Source organism: Egretta garzetta, unplaced genomic scaffold (genome assembly GCF_000687185.1).
Source record: "Egretta garzetta isolate BGI_Z169 unplaced genomic scaffold, ASM68718v1 scaffold220, whole genome shotgun sequence".
Lineage (NCBI taxonomy): Eukaryota > Metazoa > Chordata > Aves > Pelecaniformes > Ardeidae > Egretta > Egretta garzetta.
The window spans coordinates 3144227-3159902 of record NW_009258414.1 but is presented as its reverse complement, the minus strand read 5'-3'; the positions used below and the strand labels follow the sequence as shown (position 1 = coordinate 3159902).

The window sequence follows — 15676 nt, the reverse complement described above, 5'->3', positions numbered from 1 at the left end:
TTTTCAGTTTTAATCCCAGTCATCTGGGGCAAGGCTATTTGTGTTCATACGGTGGTGAGTTCCTAGCAAATAATTGCTCAATAAGTTAAGGTTACGTATTTATGGTATTACTATCTGGAGAGAAAAGAGGAGGGAAAGGACATGCACCATTTTACTCAAATCATACATGATGTGTGGTTTTAAGTATGCAATGGTATTCAAAATAGTATTTAGGTGCAAAATAGACTCTCAGTTTTAGAATTTGTGAACAGTTCATTACAACACTTGTTTGAACTGCACAAATCTCAATTTTAATAAAGTTATTCTATGCTTTTTTATCAGGTGACATAAAATAAATTTTTTTTCCTTGATTTTGAATATCTAGGCTCTTGAAACATTATGTGATCTGAACTTTTTCAGATTTCTAAAAACAAGAAATGAGGACTTCTGACATAGCTGCATTAAAGGAAACCTAGAAATATAAGGAGTCACTTCTGTTTTCCTTCCCCACACTTTACCGATCTACCGATCAGATCTACTGATTGAAGCTTGTTAAAACAGGATACAACTGACAGCTCAAACATAGCGCTTTTAATTAAATCCAGATGAAGTGAGGAAAAACTGTGTGATCAAAGAGAAAGTGAATTGTGGTTGCAGTTTCTCTGAAAGATTTAGGGCACACAAAGCTGTAATTATTGTTTAAGGCATCTCATTGTGTGTTCCAAAGCTAATATAATATTTCTAGGAGTGGCTACCTTACCATGGCTTTGCTGAAACAGGTATCAACAACTACTTTTTTTTTTTGTTGCTGTTAGAACATTGTTTGTCAATGCTTTGTGTTACTTGAAACAGTCACATGTAATTAATTTGAATATAATATGCAAAACAAATTTTACAAAATCATTTTGTTTGTACTAGCTGCATTTTAGTGGTTTTCTTTCTTGTTTTTATTCATCTAAACAGTTTTTTATCTAATTGTTCTCCAGGGAAGGTATGCTAGAGACCCATTACTCTTGCAACATTTTCTGCTTGATATATTCTTGACTATCATGTCTTTGTGTTGCTTTCTAAGTGATGAATGAATATTGATTATAATTAATTATTTGCCACCACAAAAAATAATTTGAACTTTGATTTGATTTGGACTTGATTTTATAAAAGGTACAAATACCATTCTTCATACTGTTTCAAATTATTTTTAGGCCAAAAATATCACAAATGAGAGTTGAAGTAAGAACTAGATGATTTCTGTTGTAGAAGGTGCTGGAAAAGCACGTGCATAAAGTCTATAGGGAGTGACTACTTCTCATACTACTTTTAATTCCGGGAAAAAATATGATCCATGACTGTGAAGGATCCGAGCAAAGGTCTATGCATTTTGTACAAGTGTAGGAAAATAACCTGTAAAGCATTCCCAAGCTGGAGTATTAACTGGAGAGTTTTTTACATTCTTCTGCAATTTTCTAAGACTCTCTTTGCCTGCCTTCTGCCCTGTCACCTTCCAGTGTCCCTTGTTCTAGCACTTCCACCAGTTACCCCCTCTTCAAGCCATCGTCACTTGGAAGTACGTGCTGTAAGTCTAATACAGCTTAAGAACTGCGAGGGAAGATGATGAAATACGTAGCCAATATACACAGAGCGTGAAGTTGTATCTATACCTGTATCTGTCCGTTTCATTCTTCCTCTGGTATAATCCTCTTTTCCCTTATTTTTAGCAGCTCTCACAACTTCCATTTCGGAACAACTGAAGCTCACTAGTTCACCTCGTTCATTCATGAATGGCATTTTGCTGTTCTATTAAAAGGATGTTTTTCACCTGTCGGGCAGTGTCAGTAAATTCTGTTCCTCTCAGCATGTTTTAGGGACAGCATCTTAATCAGATTTCTGGTGACTTCATCAGTGGAAATAAAGCTTTGTTTTAGTCAGGATGGAAGGTTTGTTTTGCTTTCAGTTCTAGAGCTTTTAGAAATTGTTTTGATCTTTCTGTCTCTTGTTAAAAATGGAAGTATGGACTCTGGAGATTATTATTATGGAAAAAACCCTGAACATCTTGAGGTCATCAACTGTCTTTTTCTCTGAAGAGAAAAAATATTAGTGTTTTTAGGCTAATTTCGATTTAATACCTAGCTTTAATTTTGGAGTTTTTCCAATTTTTAAAAATGTTTTTAAGATATACAACATGTTCCCTTCTGTCTAGCCTGTGGCTTTATAAATGCTTTTATGTGTTGTGTTTGAGGAGCCAAGTGCTCTTATTTACCTTTAAAGTTTTCTTCATGCTACCACAGGAATATCCTAAATTGTCATTGTAATTCTTTGGGCAGACTTTTCCAATGTAAACCAATTTAAGAAACAGCCTGTGGAGCTTTGTTCCTTGGACTGAATATTTTATAAAATAGGCCCTTTTTTATCAGTTTTTGCCTAGAGAGTTCCTATGGGACTTTTAGAGGAATGAGCGCTGATCTTTGCAACCTGACTAACAGAAGTACAAATAAAAAAGGCAGTATTGAAATTATGTTGACATAAGCTTTCTCTTGTGCATAGTAGAATGGTGTATGTAGAATCAATGGCAATAGTCTTCATTATTGAGAAGTTTGAATGCGTGAAAATTAGGAATTGATATGATTACTTAGAGCTAGGCGTAAGTAAACACTGACAGATTTTTCTAGTGTTTATCACGATGAACGTTTTATGGCCATTTAGGGACAAGTCAGAAAGCCTCATCTTAATTAGCATGAATTTAAGCATGATTCTGCAACTTAGGGAGAAGGAGCAAGTCACAGCTAGTGTGTTATCAGATGGTTATGATCTTTCTGGGCTGCTTTTTCATGAACACAAACATTGAACTAGTGCTTGTACACAGTGAGCGTGGTTGTATTAAATAATTCTGATAGTTAATGACTTCTTCAGGTACTTATGTAACGAGGGCAGGAGAGAGGAACAGACCTCTTTTCCATATGATAAATGAGAAGCAACTGTTCTTTTGTGTTTTTTTTTTTTTTTCCTGGGCTATTCTGTCAGAATGCTGAATGATGAGGTAATTTGCTTTGTAATGAGAAAGAAATTCTCTCACTGAGCTTTTTATGGGTATTTTATTAGTGAATCTTTAAGCTCTTCAGAAGTACATAATTTTGTGTAAACAGATAAAATGGGGCTCCTTCTACGGGTCTTGGCTTCTTTGTGTTCTAATTTGGGTAGATGAAGTGTATTGAAATGAAGATTTCTGCATTTTATTTTTTTTTTTCTCCCAGAAAACAAAGGCTTTCAACAGGAAGAAAAGATTAGGTATATAATTGTGATTCATAATTATCTGTGCATGCTCCAGAAGTCATATCTTCTGTGTAGTCACAGAGATACATTATGTATGTAGTGCGAATGATAAAATTGTTAACATCTGTTTACATACTGATAGCAGGTGAAAATAAAGCTATCGGTGTAAATGACTTACTGTTATTAAAGCTGAATTTCTGTCTTCAGCTAATACATCCTGCTTGTGTTTCTCCAGTTCAATTCAAAGAATGGTCTATTATGAATGAGCTTGGAGATTAGAAACTAAGAGCACTGGTACGTCCTGCATTAATGATGATGACACTATTGAATCAAACTTTCTCTTCTAGCTATATAAAATATTTTTTTTGCCTAGTTTGGCAGTTCCTTCATCTAGAATCCTGCTCTGAAGTGGTATGCAAGGGTTTTGAAATGACAGAATACAGTTTGGATTGTTAAAATATTTTTAGTAAATTTTCACACTTAGTGGTAGGTGTTTGGAAATCATTACAAAAATATTTGTGCTCTTGTTGAAGTATATTTCTTTAATATTAGTTGTAGATAAGTTTACCTATGGGGGAAAAAATGTGTTTTGCTCTATGAACAGCGTACAGCAATAGATTTGCAAGCAGTCTACTTAATGGTTTTAATTTCAGGTGATAGTGTCAAGGGATTGCATTATTTTCACAGATGAGTTTGAAGCGTGATTTGGTTCTTGTTTGTCAAGTCAGATAATGAGTTGGCTTAAGTGCGGATAGGAAGCTAAATCAAAGCAGTGCAGATAGATCAGCTCAATTGTTTGGTCCTTATACTTGCTTTAGCTGAATTGCTAGTACCTTGTGAAATTGTGATGATGATGAGAATAATCCTTTTTATTGAAAAACAAGTTTAAATAATAAAGACCATTTGATTTGTTGAAATAATGAGCTATTCAGCAAGGTAATTTTAAAACTGGATGTTTATAGTTCATAGTGAGGTTTCTGACAACTGGTTTGTTCTTAGTGTCTCATGTTTCCCTTCAGCAGTTCTTATAATCTGATTTAATTTTGGCATGCTTGGAGAGGGAAAAGCTATATTTGGGTGAAGTTCGTTGTGTAAAACTTCTTTGTAAATTTGGGATTTTTTTTTTAATGGAATGAAGTTGCATTATATATCCATCTTAGAAAGAAATTATTTGAGATGTTCTATATTGAAGTTGAAATTATGCATAAACAGAGTAACCAAAGCCTTTTTCATTTAGACTCCCTAGAATAACAGAATGGTTGAGGTTGGAAGGGACCTCTGGAGGTCATCTTGTCCACCCCTTCTGCTCAAGTAGGGCCATCTAGAGCAGGTTTACAGACCTGTGTCCAGATGGCTTTTGAGGATCTCCAAAATTCCGTAACCTCTCCAGGCAACCTGTTCCAGTGCTCAATTGCCCATTTAAGCTCAGTTTGGCTGTTACTCAACATTTGATTTAGACTCAGAAATATACAAGACCAAATATTAATTAGGTTGTGAATTTTCAGTAAAGTTCCTTTAGGTATAAATGCAGACCCTCCTGTGGAAGCAGAGTCTTCTAATTGTTTTCTGATTTCTTGCCTGCTCTACTGTACACTTAATTTCCTTTTGTTGCCAATTTCTTAACTGTTGAGGATGTCAAGTGCCAGCTACGAGTAAGGTTAATTTGCAAGCAGATCTGGTGATCCACACATTGATATTAGTAAAATGCAAATTTGTGATGAATGGTGTCACAAATGTTTTTTAATCCCACTCTTGTATGCTTTATCTAATACATCATAAAGGCATACAAACAAAAATCAGCTGTTGTGTGATTATTTACATAATTCTGCCTAATTAGTTTTCCCCCAACTATGTCATTTCGGGCTCCAACAATTTTACTTTCAAGCTTTTTGAATAGGCATTTTTTCAGCACGTTTATTAATTTTCCCACAGTGTCTGCAGTAACACGTTATGGATTGAGCTGACTGGCAATTAGTTCATGGAAGTAAAAATAACTTTCTTCAAAACAGCAGAATACACAGTAAAGATAATAGACTTGGTTTATGCTGTTAGAATTTATATGCTCTGTGTTGGATTAATAACAAAGTTGTAATTTTATCAAAGCATCAACTATGTTAGATGTTCCAGATATATCTGTTGCTTTAAAGAGTTATAGTGTGTATGTGTATCTGCCGAGTAATAAGGTGGCATCGTGATATGCGGCTGCATTCCCTCCTGCTTCAAGTTCTGCTGACGTTAATTCCATAGTTCAGCTCAGGACAGGAGAGAAACATTCAAACATATAATTTGTCATGGAAATTTTAATAAGCCAGTTTTAATTAAACTGCATTATCTGAGACAGAACATTCTGATGGAAATTGTCAATTTTCAGAACAGTAAATGAGTACTCAAGAGTTTGGAATAGCGAACAGAATAATGAATTATTTCAAATTGTAAATTTAGTAAAGCATGAAATAATACACGTTGACATATATCTTTTCAGTCTTGCAGTATTTAGGATTATGAAGGCTCAGGGCTTTATCATTGCCTAATGATATAGTTCATGGACATTTTGCACTCCTCAACGCAGATTTGTCAATCTGCAAGTTCAAGCTAAGAAACAAAACACTACATATTTTTCAAAAATGCCTTTTAAGAAAAAAAGTTATTTACTTTGGAAATAGTAAATGGATTACCAGTTTTCCTTTTGTAAATTAAAAATTACGATTGGCTGTAACTTTTATCTAAGACCAGTGTGTTGCACGAAATCTAACTGTAAATCAAAGAGAAATGCACCTAAAAAGACTGGTGTGGACAAATTTAAAGGAAATCATGTGGAGATTTATAATGAAGCCACGTTTCTGGTTTTTTGGTGGTTTTTTTTTTTTAATGATGCTGTACTGTCTTTTGAGAACAGTTTCTGTCTGTAATGAATATTGGGATCAGTGTGTATAGTAGAATAAGAAACTTTGGTACATTCAGTAAAACTGAAGTTTAAGTTAAAAATAAGTGGATCAGATATTTGAATACATAAAGTTTAGGTGGCTTTGCTTTCCAGACTGCTAGAAAATCCCAGGCTGATTATTTTTTACCTCTTTATTATAGTGCTAATTTAGATAATATGCTAAACACATTGATTCTTTCCCTTTAGGTTGAGTATTTTTATAAATGAGAACATCTTCCATCTCTAGTCCCAGTGGGCCTTTATTTTCTTTTGTCTTTGTGCTTTTGCTCTCTATTAGGAGTTAATCCATCTGTAGCATAATGCCGGCTGCCTTTTTCTTAAATGATTTTTTTTGTGTCAGCAGAAACTTTTGAGAATCAAGCATTACACGAAAAACTCTCCCAGTGGAATGCTGCTTTCACCTGTTTTCAGCTTTCTGTAACCAGTAGCTGGAAGGACACATCCAAAGAACTTCTATTCAGTCTTTGAAATGCTTTTGGAAAGTGTTAAGAAGTTTGTGGCAGATAACTCCTTTTTCTTTGCAGTGCATTCTTTCTTCTGGAGGTATCAAAGACATCAGCTCTGTGGTCTCTTTGTTTAGTTGTTTCAGACCTGTGGTCAACATCCTTTAAATTTCCATTTTTATAGTGACTATATACCCCAGAGAGGGGCCTCCCTAACTGCTGGAACACCAGTGCATTTTTAATAATTATAGTTAAATTACCAATGTTCTTTCTACTGTGGGATATTTATTGTTGATGAATGCCAAGCTGTCAGTGTTGGCTTTCATTTTCTTTGTAACTGCTGACAGTAATAGGTCTTGCCTTTGGGCAAGTGAGTTTTTTGTGCGTTCAGGTGCTTTATTAACTCTATTATTCAAGTTATTGGTATATTGAAGTTGAAATTCATAGCAGATGTTACGGTAGAAGTGATGACTTTCCCTCCAGCAGATTTGGGGTCATTAACCTTGATTTCTCTCACCTTTTTTCTCATCTGTTTACCTGGAAGAAACCAGGAGAAAGCATGGAAGTACCATGGTTGTGGTCCTAATATGGACATAAAGAATTTAATTCTACCATTGATGGCAATTAGTGATTCTTTATCTCTGACATAACGTGGTAGCATAGTGTCACGTTAACATTTGTCTCCATTGCTTGCTTAATTAAGTGAATTAATTTAGGCATTGCACTGTAATGCCAGCAAATGCAGTCATCTGGTCATATTTCAGAGTGTAAAAAATCATTGACTGACTTACAGAAAAGATATTTTCAGTCATTACAGCTGGCTTTATACAGCCGTACTAATACTGACATGATAATGACACTGCACTTCATGTTCTCACTGCAGAAATCCTTATCCATCTGGGTAGCTAAACTTTTTTTTTCCCTCTTCCTGGTGGTGGCCATTGTCAAGCAAACCACAGAACTGGATGGAAACTTAAGTTGACAGCTGTAATGCAAACACATACACAACATCCTTCTTAAAAAGAAAAAAAAAAAAAAGGAAAAAAGAAAGGTGTGGAAGTTTCTCAGTCTCTCTTTTAGCAGGCAGAAGACAGGAAAAAGTAGAATTAGTAGATAACTGAAATTTGGCAACAAAAGTTAATAAAATAATACGGATAATGGAAGTTTATGGTCTGCATTTATCTATATTTTTGTGGTTTAAAAGACACAAAGTTTTATTCTGTTATTTCATTACATTTTAATTTTCTTTAGAGTTCTTTAGTGACTTGGTGTACAGAGAATTTTACTGGATTGCATGGTAACGCATGTGTTAACTTTTTGGTACCAGTTACTGAACAGTGATTTATTCATTGATTAATCTCAGGGTGATGTGTTGAAACCAATGAAATTGGATAGTGCTTTTGGAAGACACCTGTAAATTTTAAACTGTAATAGCACTATTTCAAAAACTCAAAGCTGACCCACAGAAAATCTCTGAGTAATTTTGTGTAGTTGCCATCTGCAGTAGTATTAAAATGAAAAAAGGAAATGGATTAAAGGGCATAAACTTTCCTTCACCTAGTAACTACTAAAAGAAGTATTTCAAAACTTCAGTAAGGATTGTAAGTACAGAGTTGCCTAGATGGTGGGTAGATATGGTTCTGTTATCGTTGCAGTGGTGTATTTCCTAATCTTAGTAAAGCAGTATTCAGATTTGCAAACACATTTTTCTTGGTTAATGTGGAACTTTGGGAGATAGGTATGGTACTGAAGATGGAAAAATGTTTCAAAGTGGTTTTTTGGGTGTGGTGTTTTTCACATATTAGTATATACAGTAAAGTCTTGGCTTAGAATATTCTTATGGTTGTGAAGGAAACAAAAAAATGTGTGTATGTGGAAAACCAAGCTTGTGAATAAAGTAATTTCTCTTAATTGAACAGGCATCTTTAGAGTTGATAATTCTTTGATTTTTGTTCTGGTTCAGAACAGAAAGAATGAAGCTTTGTTTACAGTTTTTAAATGAGTGCTCATTAAAGCTTCAATCTATATTAATGAAAACTGTTGGAATTAAGTATTTCTATTATGCAAAGTTTTGATAGCTTAGATTTTTCAGTCATTTTTTCATGAAATAGCGTAGGCAAGTATGGCTTTGCTTCTCTGGAGTGATTGTGTTGACTAAGGCTGTGCTTTGTCTTTTAGTAGATGTTTCAAGTTACTAGTTTTTTATAAGTATGAAGATCTAGTCTCTCTTTGGTCACCATACTAATCCGTCTACCGACATCCTTTTGTCTTACAAGCTGTCTGTTAATGGTGTCTCTTATTTGCAGGTTGGCACTTATTAGATACAAATTAATAATGTTCAAATTACAGTGTACGTTTCTACAGTGCTACTTTAAAATATGTTCTAGTTTCAGTAGCAGTATTGGGGTGTTTTCTTTTTAGTGATTACTGTTGTTGTTTCTCATGTTGAGTGTGCAGCCTGCGTGGAGAATTGGACTCTGGGAGCTTTGTCTCAAATAACTGATTTGAAATCTGGAATGTTTGAAGGGTTTTTTTTTTCTTTTATGTTTCAGACTTTTCTGTCATTTTTAGTATATTAATTTGGTTTTGTATTATAAAAGGTAGTTTTTAAAGGAACCACAGATACAATTTTCTAATTACATACTTTGATATTTCTTTTTCCTAGTATTTTTTGGTGAGGTATTCAACACAGTAGTCTGCAGACTCTAAGGCAATTAATGTTTTTCTAAAATTTTTAGACTGTGCTCAATAATTCAGTAATGTGCCATTATTACCTATTTAATGTATTCTTGCCATTAAACTTTCATTTCCTTTTGTACAGTTAAATGTCATTGAAGACTGAACTGTACCAAGTTTGTCTTGTAAAAGATAAGCGATTCAACAGTCCAAGCCTGAAATTCAAACCAAGCAGGTTAAACTTCATTTCAATAAACTGAAAATACAGGTATTACTACTGTGTTTGCACTAGTATGAAACTATATAGGTAGATACTACTGTTTCAAAATCTTGATATTTATATATTAAGATCCATCACATTGTTGGTTTCTTCTTTTTGCCATTCTAAATGAACATTGTAGGCTGAAAAAGAATACAACTTTCCTTTTATGCTACTCAGGCTTTAATGAAGAAGAGAGGATTACTTGAAAAATAAGTTTCTTAGGAGGAAAATTTACATTTTTATAAAGCTCTTGATCATACTTTTAAAAACCAATCTTTAAATGACTATTTACACCTACTTCCACACAGAATCCAAGTAAAATATTAGACCTCTTTCCAATGGAAGATATTTTCAGCCTTGTTGCTCTTGCATGTAGCCTGTGAAATGACAGCCTGTTAGGTACACCACAATATCCAAACACTGTGGAAATGGTAAGAGTAGGATATCCACCCGAATTTCTGTCATTTATTCTGCAGTTGGTTGACTGTTTTCTGAAGATTCTAATCACAAAAATAGTATGATTTATACAGTTTATACAATTTCTCTGAATGTGTCCCCTAATTAGTTGGCAGATTGTTTCTTATTTTGCAGAGATAAGGATCTCGCAGATATTGAGCAATTAGGAAGGTGATACTAGGCAAAGTCTGAAATTAGAGACTCAAGTGTGGGGAAGGGTTGAAGCATGAGCTCGGCTGTATTAAGAATCAGAATCCGCCTGGAAGAGAGTCATTACAAGGAAAAGCCACAGGGAGCCAGGCTGCATGATTTTTGTAGTTCAGGGAATAACTTGTGTCTTTTGTTCTTGGGTTTTGATATGTACAGCACAACGCTTTCATCAGCTACAATTCAGTATCAGCAGAACTAGTTAAATCATTAACTAACTGGTTGGTTTTTGTTTGTTTGTTTTTTAACAGTGATTTGGGACTTTGTATCTGTGTGAATATAAACAACCACAACAGAAGAAAACAGCAGACTGAAAGTTACTTGCTTCGAGGCAAACTAGTATTTCCCTTAGTAGTTTCCACCCTTCCTGTATTTGCAGATGAATTGTTCATATGGGGGGGAAAAATGTCACATTTTTCTGTTTAAAAGCATTATGCCAATCTTTCAGTGATGACTGCTGAGATGGAAGTCAATCTCAATTTCATTTCGAGACTTCTATGCTTCCTAACGGAAAAAAAGACTTCTGTTGTTCTGTAGTGTTTTTCTTACTAATACTTTTTCAAAGGTGTTTGTCAGCTAACTGGGGCAGGTGGGTGGATATTCCATTTTTATAAGTTCTGTGACCCTACATAATTAGGAGAGCGCCCCAGAAAAGTTTACCTGATACAGGAGGCCTGAGGCATGAGCTGAGCCATGCAGCTAGGCATTAAAGAATCCACAGAGACGACACATTTTTAATAAAAGGCAAAGAAAATTAGATGTTATACTCTGTAATTTTGTCATTGGTATTTATGCACAATGATGCAGATTTTACAGATCAAGTATCTGTGCGTAATACTGGGGACATGACATCACTTGAACAGGGTGGGACATTATAGTCAGATTCTTACAACAAACTAATTTTCAGTATGTTTTTTCATAGAATTTATTTTACAAAATCAGTCATTTATTAGAAGAATGTCCAAGATACTTGTAAGTTTTACGAAGTCGGTAGTATGGTCCATTAATGGCAGAACTTCGCCGCTGGAAAGGGATCATTTAATGGAAAAGTGTGCCATCAGCTTATGTTGATATGAACTTGCAGAATTGTCAATTTTAATACTTAAAAATGTCATATTTGAAAGCAGGACAGCACTAGAAAGTTTTCCAGTTCTAACCTTTGTAATGAGTTTTCTTTACCTTTTTTTTTTTTTTGCTGTTAGATTGGATTACATTTGAATAATTTTCCTTAACAAAACCTTACAGCTTTGCTGAGAGTGCCCGAGAGCAATATGAAAAATTGTCCAACATGCACAACAACATGACTAAATTGTATGAAAGTTTGGGAGAATACTTTACCTTTGATCCCAAAGCAATAAGCATAGAAGAATTCTTTGGCGATCTGAGCAACTTCAGAACTCTATTTTTGGTGAGTAATGTCTGCAAAACATTATACATATTCTTATTTCTTCTTTCTCCCAATTTTCATGTTTTCCTCTTCTCTCTATTTTTCTGTTGTAGTTAACTTTATGTTCTGTTCTATGGTGGGAAATGGGATGAATATTTCCAGAATTATTTAGATTTTGGTCACTGATAGGTATCATCCTCCAGTTTGTAACTTTCAAAATCAGCTGTCTATGTGGATGAGACGTATGGATAATTCAAAAATATTTTTTCTCTTTTAAAAACTTTGCCTGTTGGTTGATGCACAACAAACAGGCGTGATACTGAAAAATGTTAAAATCCAGACTTGAGTGGACATGTCTACAATCAGCTGGCTGATGCCTTAATGATGCTGTGATGTTAAGGCAAGATGAGCTCTGTATTGCTGACAGAACTCATGAAGTTCACTTAAATGCTTATATTACTATTTCCAGTCATCCAGTGTGTTTGATGTCAGGGTATGGTTTTGTTTTTTTTTTATGAAGGAATTTAAGAATTTCATTTTCAACAGCTAAGTTTTTTAATGGGTTTAATGTCATCTTTCGTAGTGGATGTCTGGAAGCCATAATTAGCTGCACCATAGGAACTGTACAGGGAAAACAGATGCCTAGAATGTCACATTCTGTCTCTAGAGAATATTAACATCACTTGGAAATACCACCGTTTACCATACAGCTGTGGCTTTCTGATCTGTCTATTGCCAGTAGCTGGCTTAATTTATCATGTAATCATAAGGACTTTCAGTTTCAGTGTGATGTAGGAATAACCACTTAAAAACATAACTTCCATACCAACTTTACTTTATTAAAACATCTCTTACAATATATTTAAGTCTTTGCTTTAAATTTGCCAATATTATGAAATTATTCTCTTTTTTTGCCATAAGCAAATCACCCATTCTTTTATAATTAGTAAGTATGCCAACACATCTGCGTGATGACTTGTCAAGAACAGGAATAGTTGGCATGAGATATTTCAGCATATTTACTTTTTCATAAATCCAAGGCTTACATTTTCATATGTGGTTATCTGAATTTGGAAATCTACTCTATTGTAACTATTCAAACCAGACTTCAGACTAGCAGTGTCCAAGTATTGTGATGAAAGTCTGTCCTCAAGTATGTATTTAAATTGTGATGAAGGTGATAGGAGCTAGAGGGCAAATGTTTTCTAGAAGGTGTATTAGAATGAAAATACTTCCAATTGCTTACTTTTATTTTCCTTCCTTTCAACTTCCTAAAGATCTGGCCTGTTGCTCTTCAATGGTTGTAATTGAATTTCTAGGAGAATATTTGTAAGAGGTTCATGTATTGCTATGGAGTGACTGAGTAATACCTAGGGGGTGGGAAAAAGTGGTATTTCAGCTTTTCAGTGGGTAAACGTGAGAAAATTAAATATGAAGTGGCAATAACTGCTCTAACAACAAAGCTGGAACATTTCTGTAGCCTTTCCAAATGAACCAAAAGCAGAAAAGAAACTACTGTGTGTACATCACCATTCTGGGAACAGATGAAATTGTCACTGTTTCAGGTTTAGAATGAGTTTCTGTAAGTGATTCTGTAAGAGTGAAGTGTTGAATTCAGGGGTGAGTGTTACCGAATCATATAAACGATCCTTATTTTGCAGCAAAAAGCTGTACTTAAGACTTTAAAAAATGATAGTGATAATAATTTGCCTACTGACTTTTCTCACTGTTGTGAACTTTGGACTACATGATGTAGTATTAATGATGCATGTTTTCATATTATGATTTCAGTAACACTTGATCTTTTCAATGTTTTTTGCGTGGGTAGAACTGATGGGGTGTTGCTAATTATTTTTATAAGGAGATGAAATACAATCTAGCTGACTACATTTTATCTATGTTTATTGATTGTTAGTTAAGGAGAGAGGATTTCTGTGAGATTTATCTGTATATTTTTGTACAGAAGGCAAATCTCATGAGTTTCGAGGTACAATAGTTTTATATTTTCTACATTAATGCTGTATTCTATAGAAATGAATTGTTATTCCATCCTTTAGCCTTTAATATAATGGCTATATGATGTGTGGTTATAATAGTTAATGCTTTATCTATGTGCATTATTTTGATAACTTAAAGAACTAAGGGACAAATGAAAAACCTTGGATTAAAAGCACTGGTTATGAAGGAACCACCACAAGACTTGTGCCAAAATTTCAAATGTATGGACATGCAATGTCATCTGATGATCTAAGTTCCACTACCTGCAAAGACAGAATCTGGGTTGAGTTTTTATTTTTATACTTTCTAAACAATATCAACACTACATTGCTGGCTATCCATGTCTAAGTTCATGGAATTATGTTGGTTGGACTTCCAGCATCTATGTAGTTTAACTTTCTGCTAAATCAGGATCAAGATAGAGCAGGTTGTACAGGGCCTTTTTCAACCTCTCTGGGTCCATTTTCCAGTGTTTGTTCATACTTATGGTGGAAAATAGATAACTGAAGAAAATTTCCCGTGTTCAAATTTTTATCCATCTCCTCTTGTTCTGTCACTGTGCACCTCTGAGAAAAATGTAGTTCTGTCTTCTCTACATCCTCCCATTATGTTGTAGACAGCAATTAGGTCTTTGCAGGGCCTTCTCTTCTTCGAGCTGGACAAACTAACTTCTCTCATCTTCTGCTTGTCATGTGCTTCAGCCTCCTCATCATCTTGGTATCATCTGCTATATCTTATGTGTCTATATGTTATACCGGAGAGCCCAACCTGGGCAGAGAACTCCAGATGTGGTTTTGGAAGTATCAGAAGAGTAGAAGAATCACTTCCATAACCTGCTTACTATAGTTTTACACAGCCCAGTGTGCATTCAACCTTCTCTGCTGCAAGGCCAGGATGCTGCTTCAGATTCAAACAGTTCCCATGAGCACCTTTATTTTTCTTCAAAACAGCTTTCTAGGATTGCATTTACATTTTATGTTAGTGGCATTTAGGGCTAAGTGGAAGCCTTGTAATGCAAGCCATTACTGTACAAAACCCCTAGAGGTTGGCCAGGAGGAGGGTTGCTTTTTTTTTGTTGTCCTTTTTTGTTGGTGGTTGGTTGTTTGTTTTAACTTGGCTGAATTTCATAAAAAGTATTTGTGAGAATAGCCCGTCTAGTTTTAGATTTCAGTGCATCTCTTATGCCTGTACTGAAGTGGTCATTCTTATTTGGCCTGAGTTGTCCTAAATTTTTTTCCCAAATATTTGCAAATTTACCTTATTTAAATGAGGTCTTGTTCTAGGAGAACTTAGTGAAATGCTCTAATCGCGTGCTTCCCAATCCAGATTGTTCACGTTGGCATATTTAGTCACAGAAGAATTTTAATTTGAATTGAGAGTAAATTTTTTTTCAGTATGAACTCACTTCATTTGGACTTGTAACAAAGCTCCAAATACACAATCCTCACTGTTTTAGGAAGCTGTCAAATACCAGGACAGTTCTAACTTTTTTTTTAAGTTCCGAAATAGCTATAGCAATCAGCATAATGAAGGTACTGAGATCGTTTGTACAAGCTACTGTTAATTATTATTTACACATAATCCTCTGGCTAATGCTATATACTCGTGTATGCATCTTACTTCTGCAAATACTTCTCTATGGATGTGGAACAGTGGTGTAAATTGTATAAACTACCCCAATCATTTATACTGAGAAATATTATCTGGGATTTATTTGCCAGAACCTCCTTTACTTTGCTCTTTGTATGTGATTGCACAAATGCCTGTGTCCTTCTGAGTGCTAGACAGTACTCACAGACAGCAGACTTGCTTTGATTTTATTATTGTTATTGCTGTTGTTATTACTTAATAGGAGGGGAAGAAGCTGTTGTGAAAGTGTTCAGTACAGTTGAAACACCCTCTGTAGTTGAACCCTTTTCTTTTGCTGGATTTGATCTTGAGCAAGTAGGTTTTGTATGTTCTCAGCAGATTGTAACAACGCTGCTTTTTTCAGATGTAATCCATCTTTTGTATTTCATTTATATACTAAATCAGTTTTAATGGACTTTCCTTCTTTT

The 15676-nt window shown here is 34.7% G+C and overlaps 1 protein-coding gene across 3 annotated transcripts in view; it reads left to right on the top strand.

The window, feature by feature from the left end:
* The window catches only part of DIAPH2 (diaphanous related formin 2), a 226087-nt gene that overhangs the window by 112005 nt on the left and 98406 nt on the right, over window positions 1-15676 (top strand). For all 3 annotated transcript variants that reach the window (XM_035898413.1, XM_035898420.1, XM_035898426.1), the window contains exon 23: window positions 11478-11642. In XM_035898413.1, the coding sequence (XP_035754306.1) occupies window positions 11478-11642 (165 nt within the window). The remainder of the gene's footprint in view (window positions 1-11477; window positions 11643-15676) is intronic.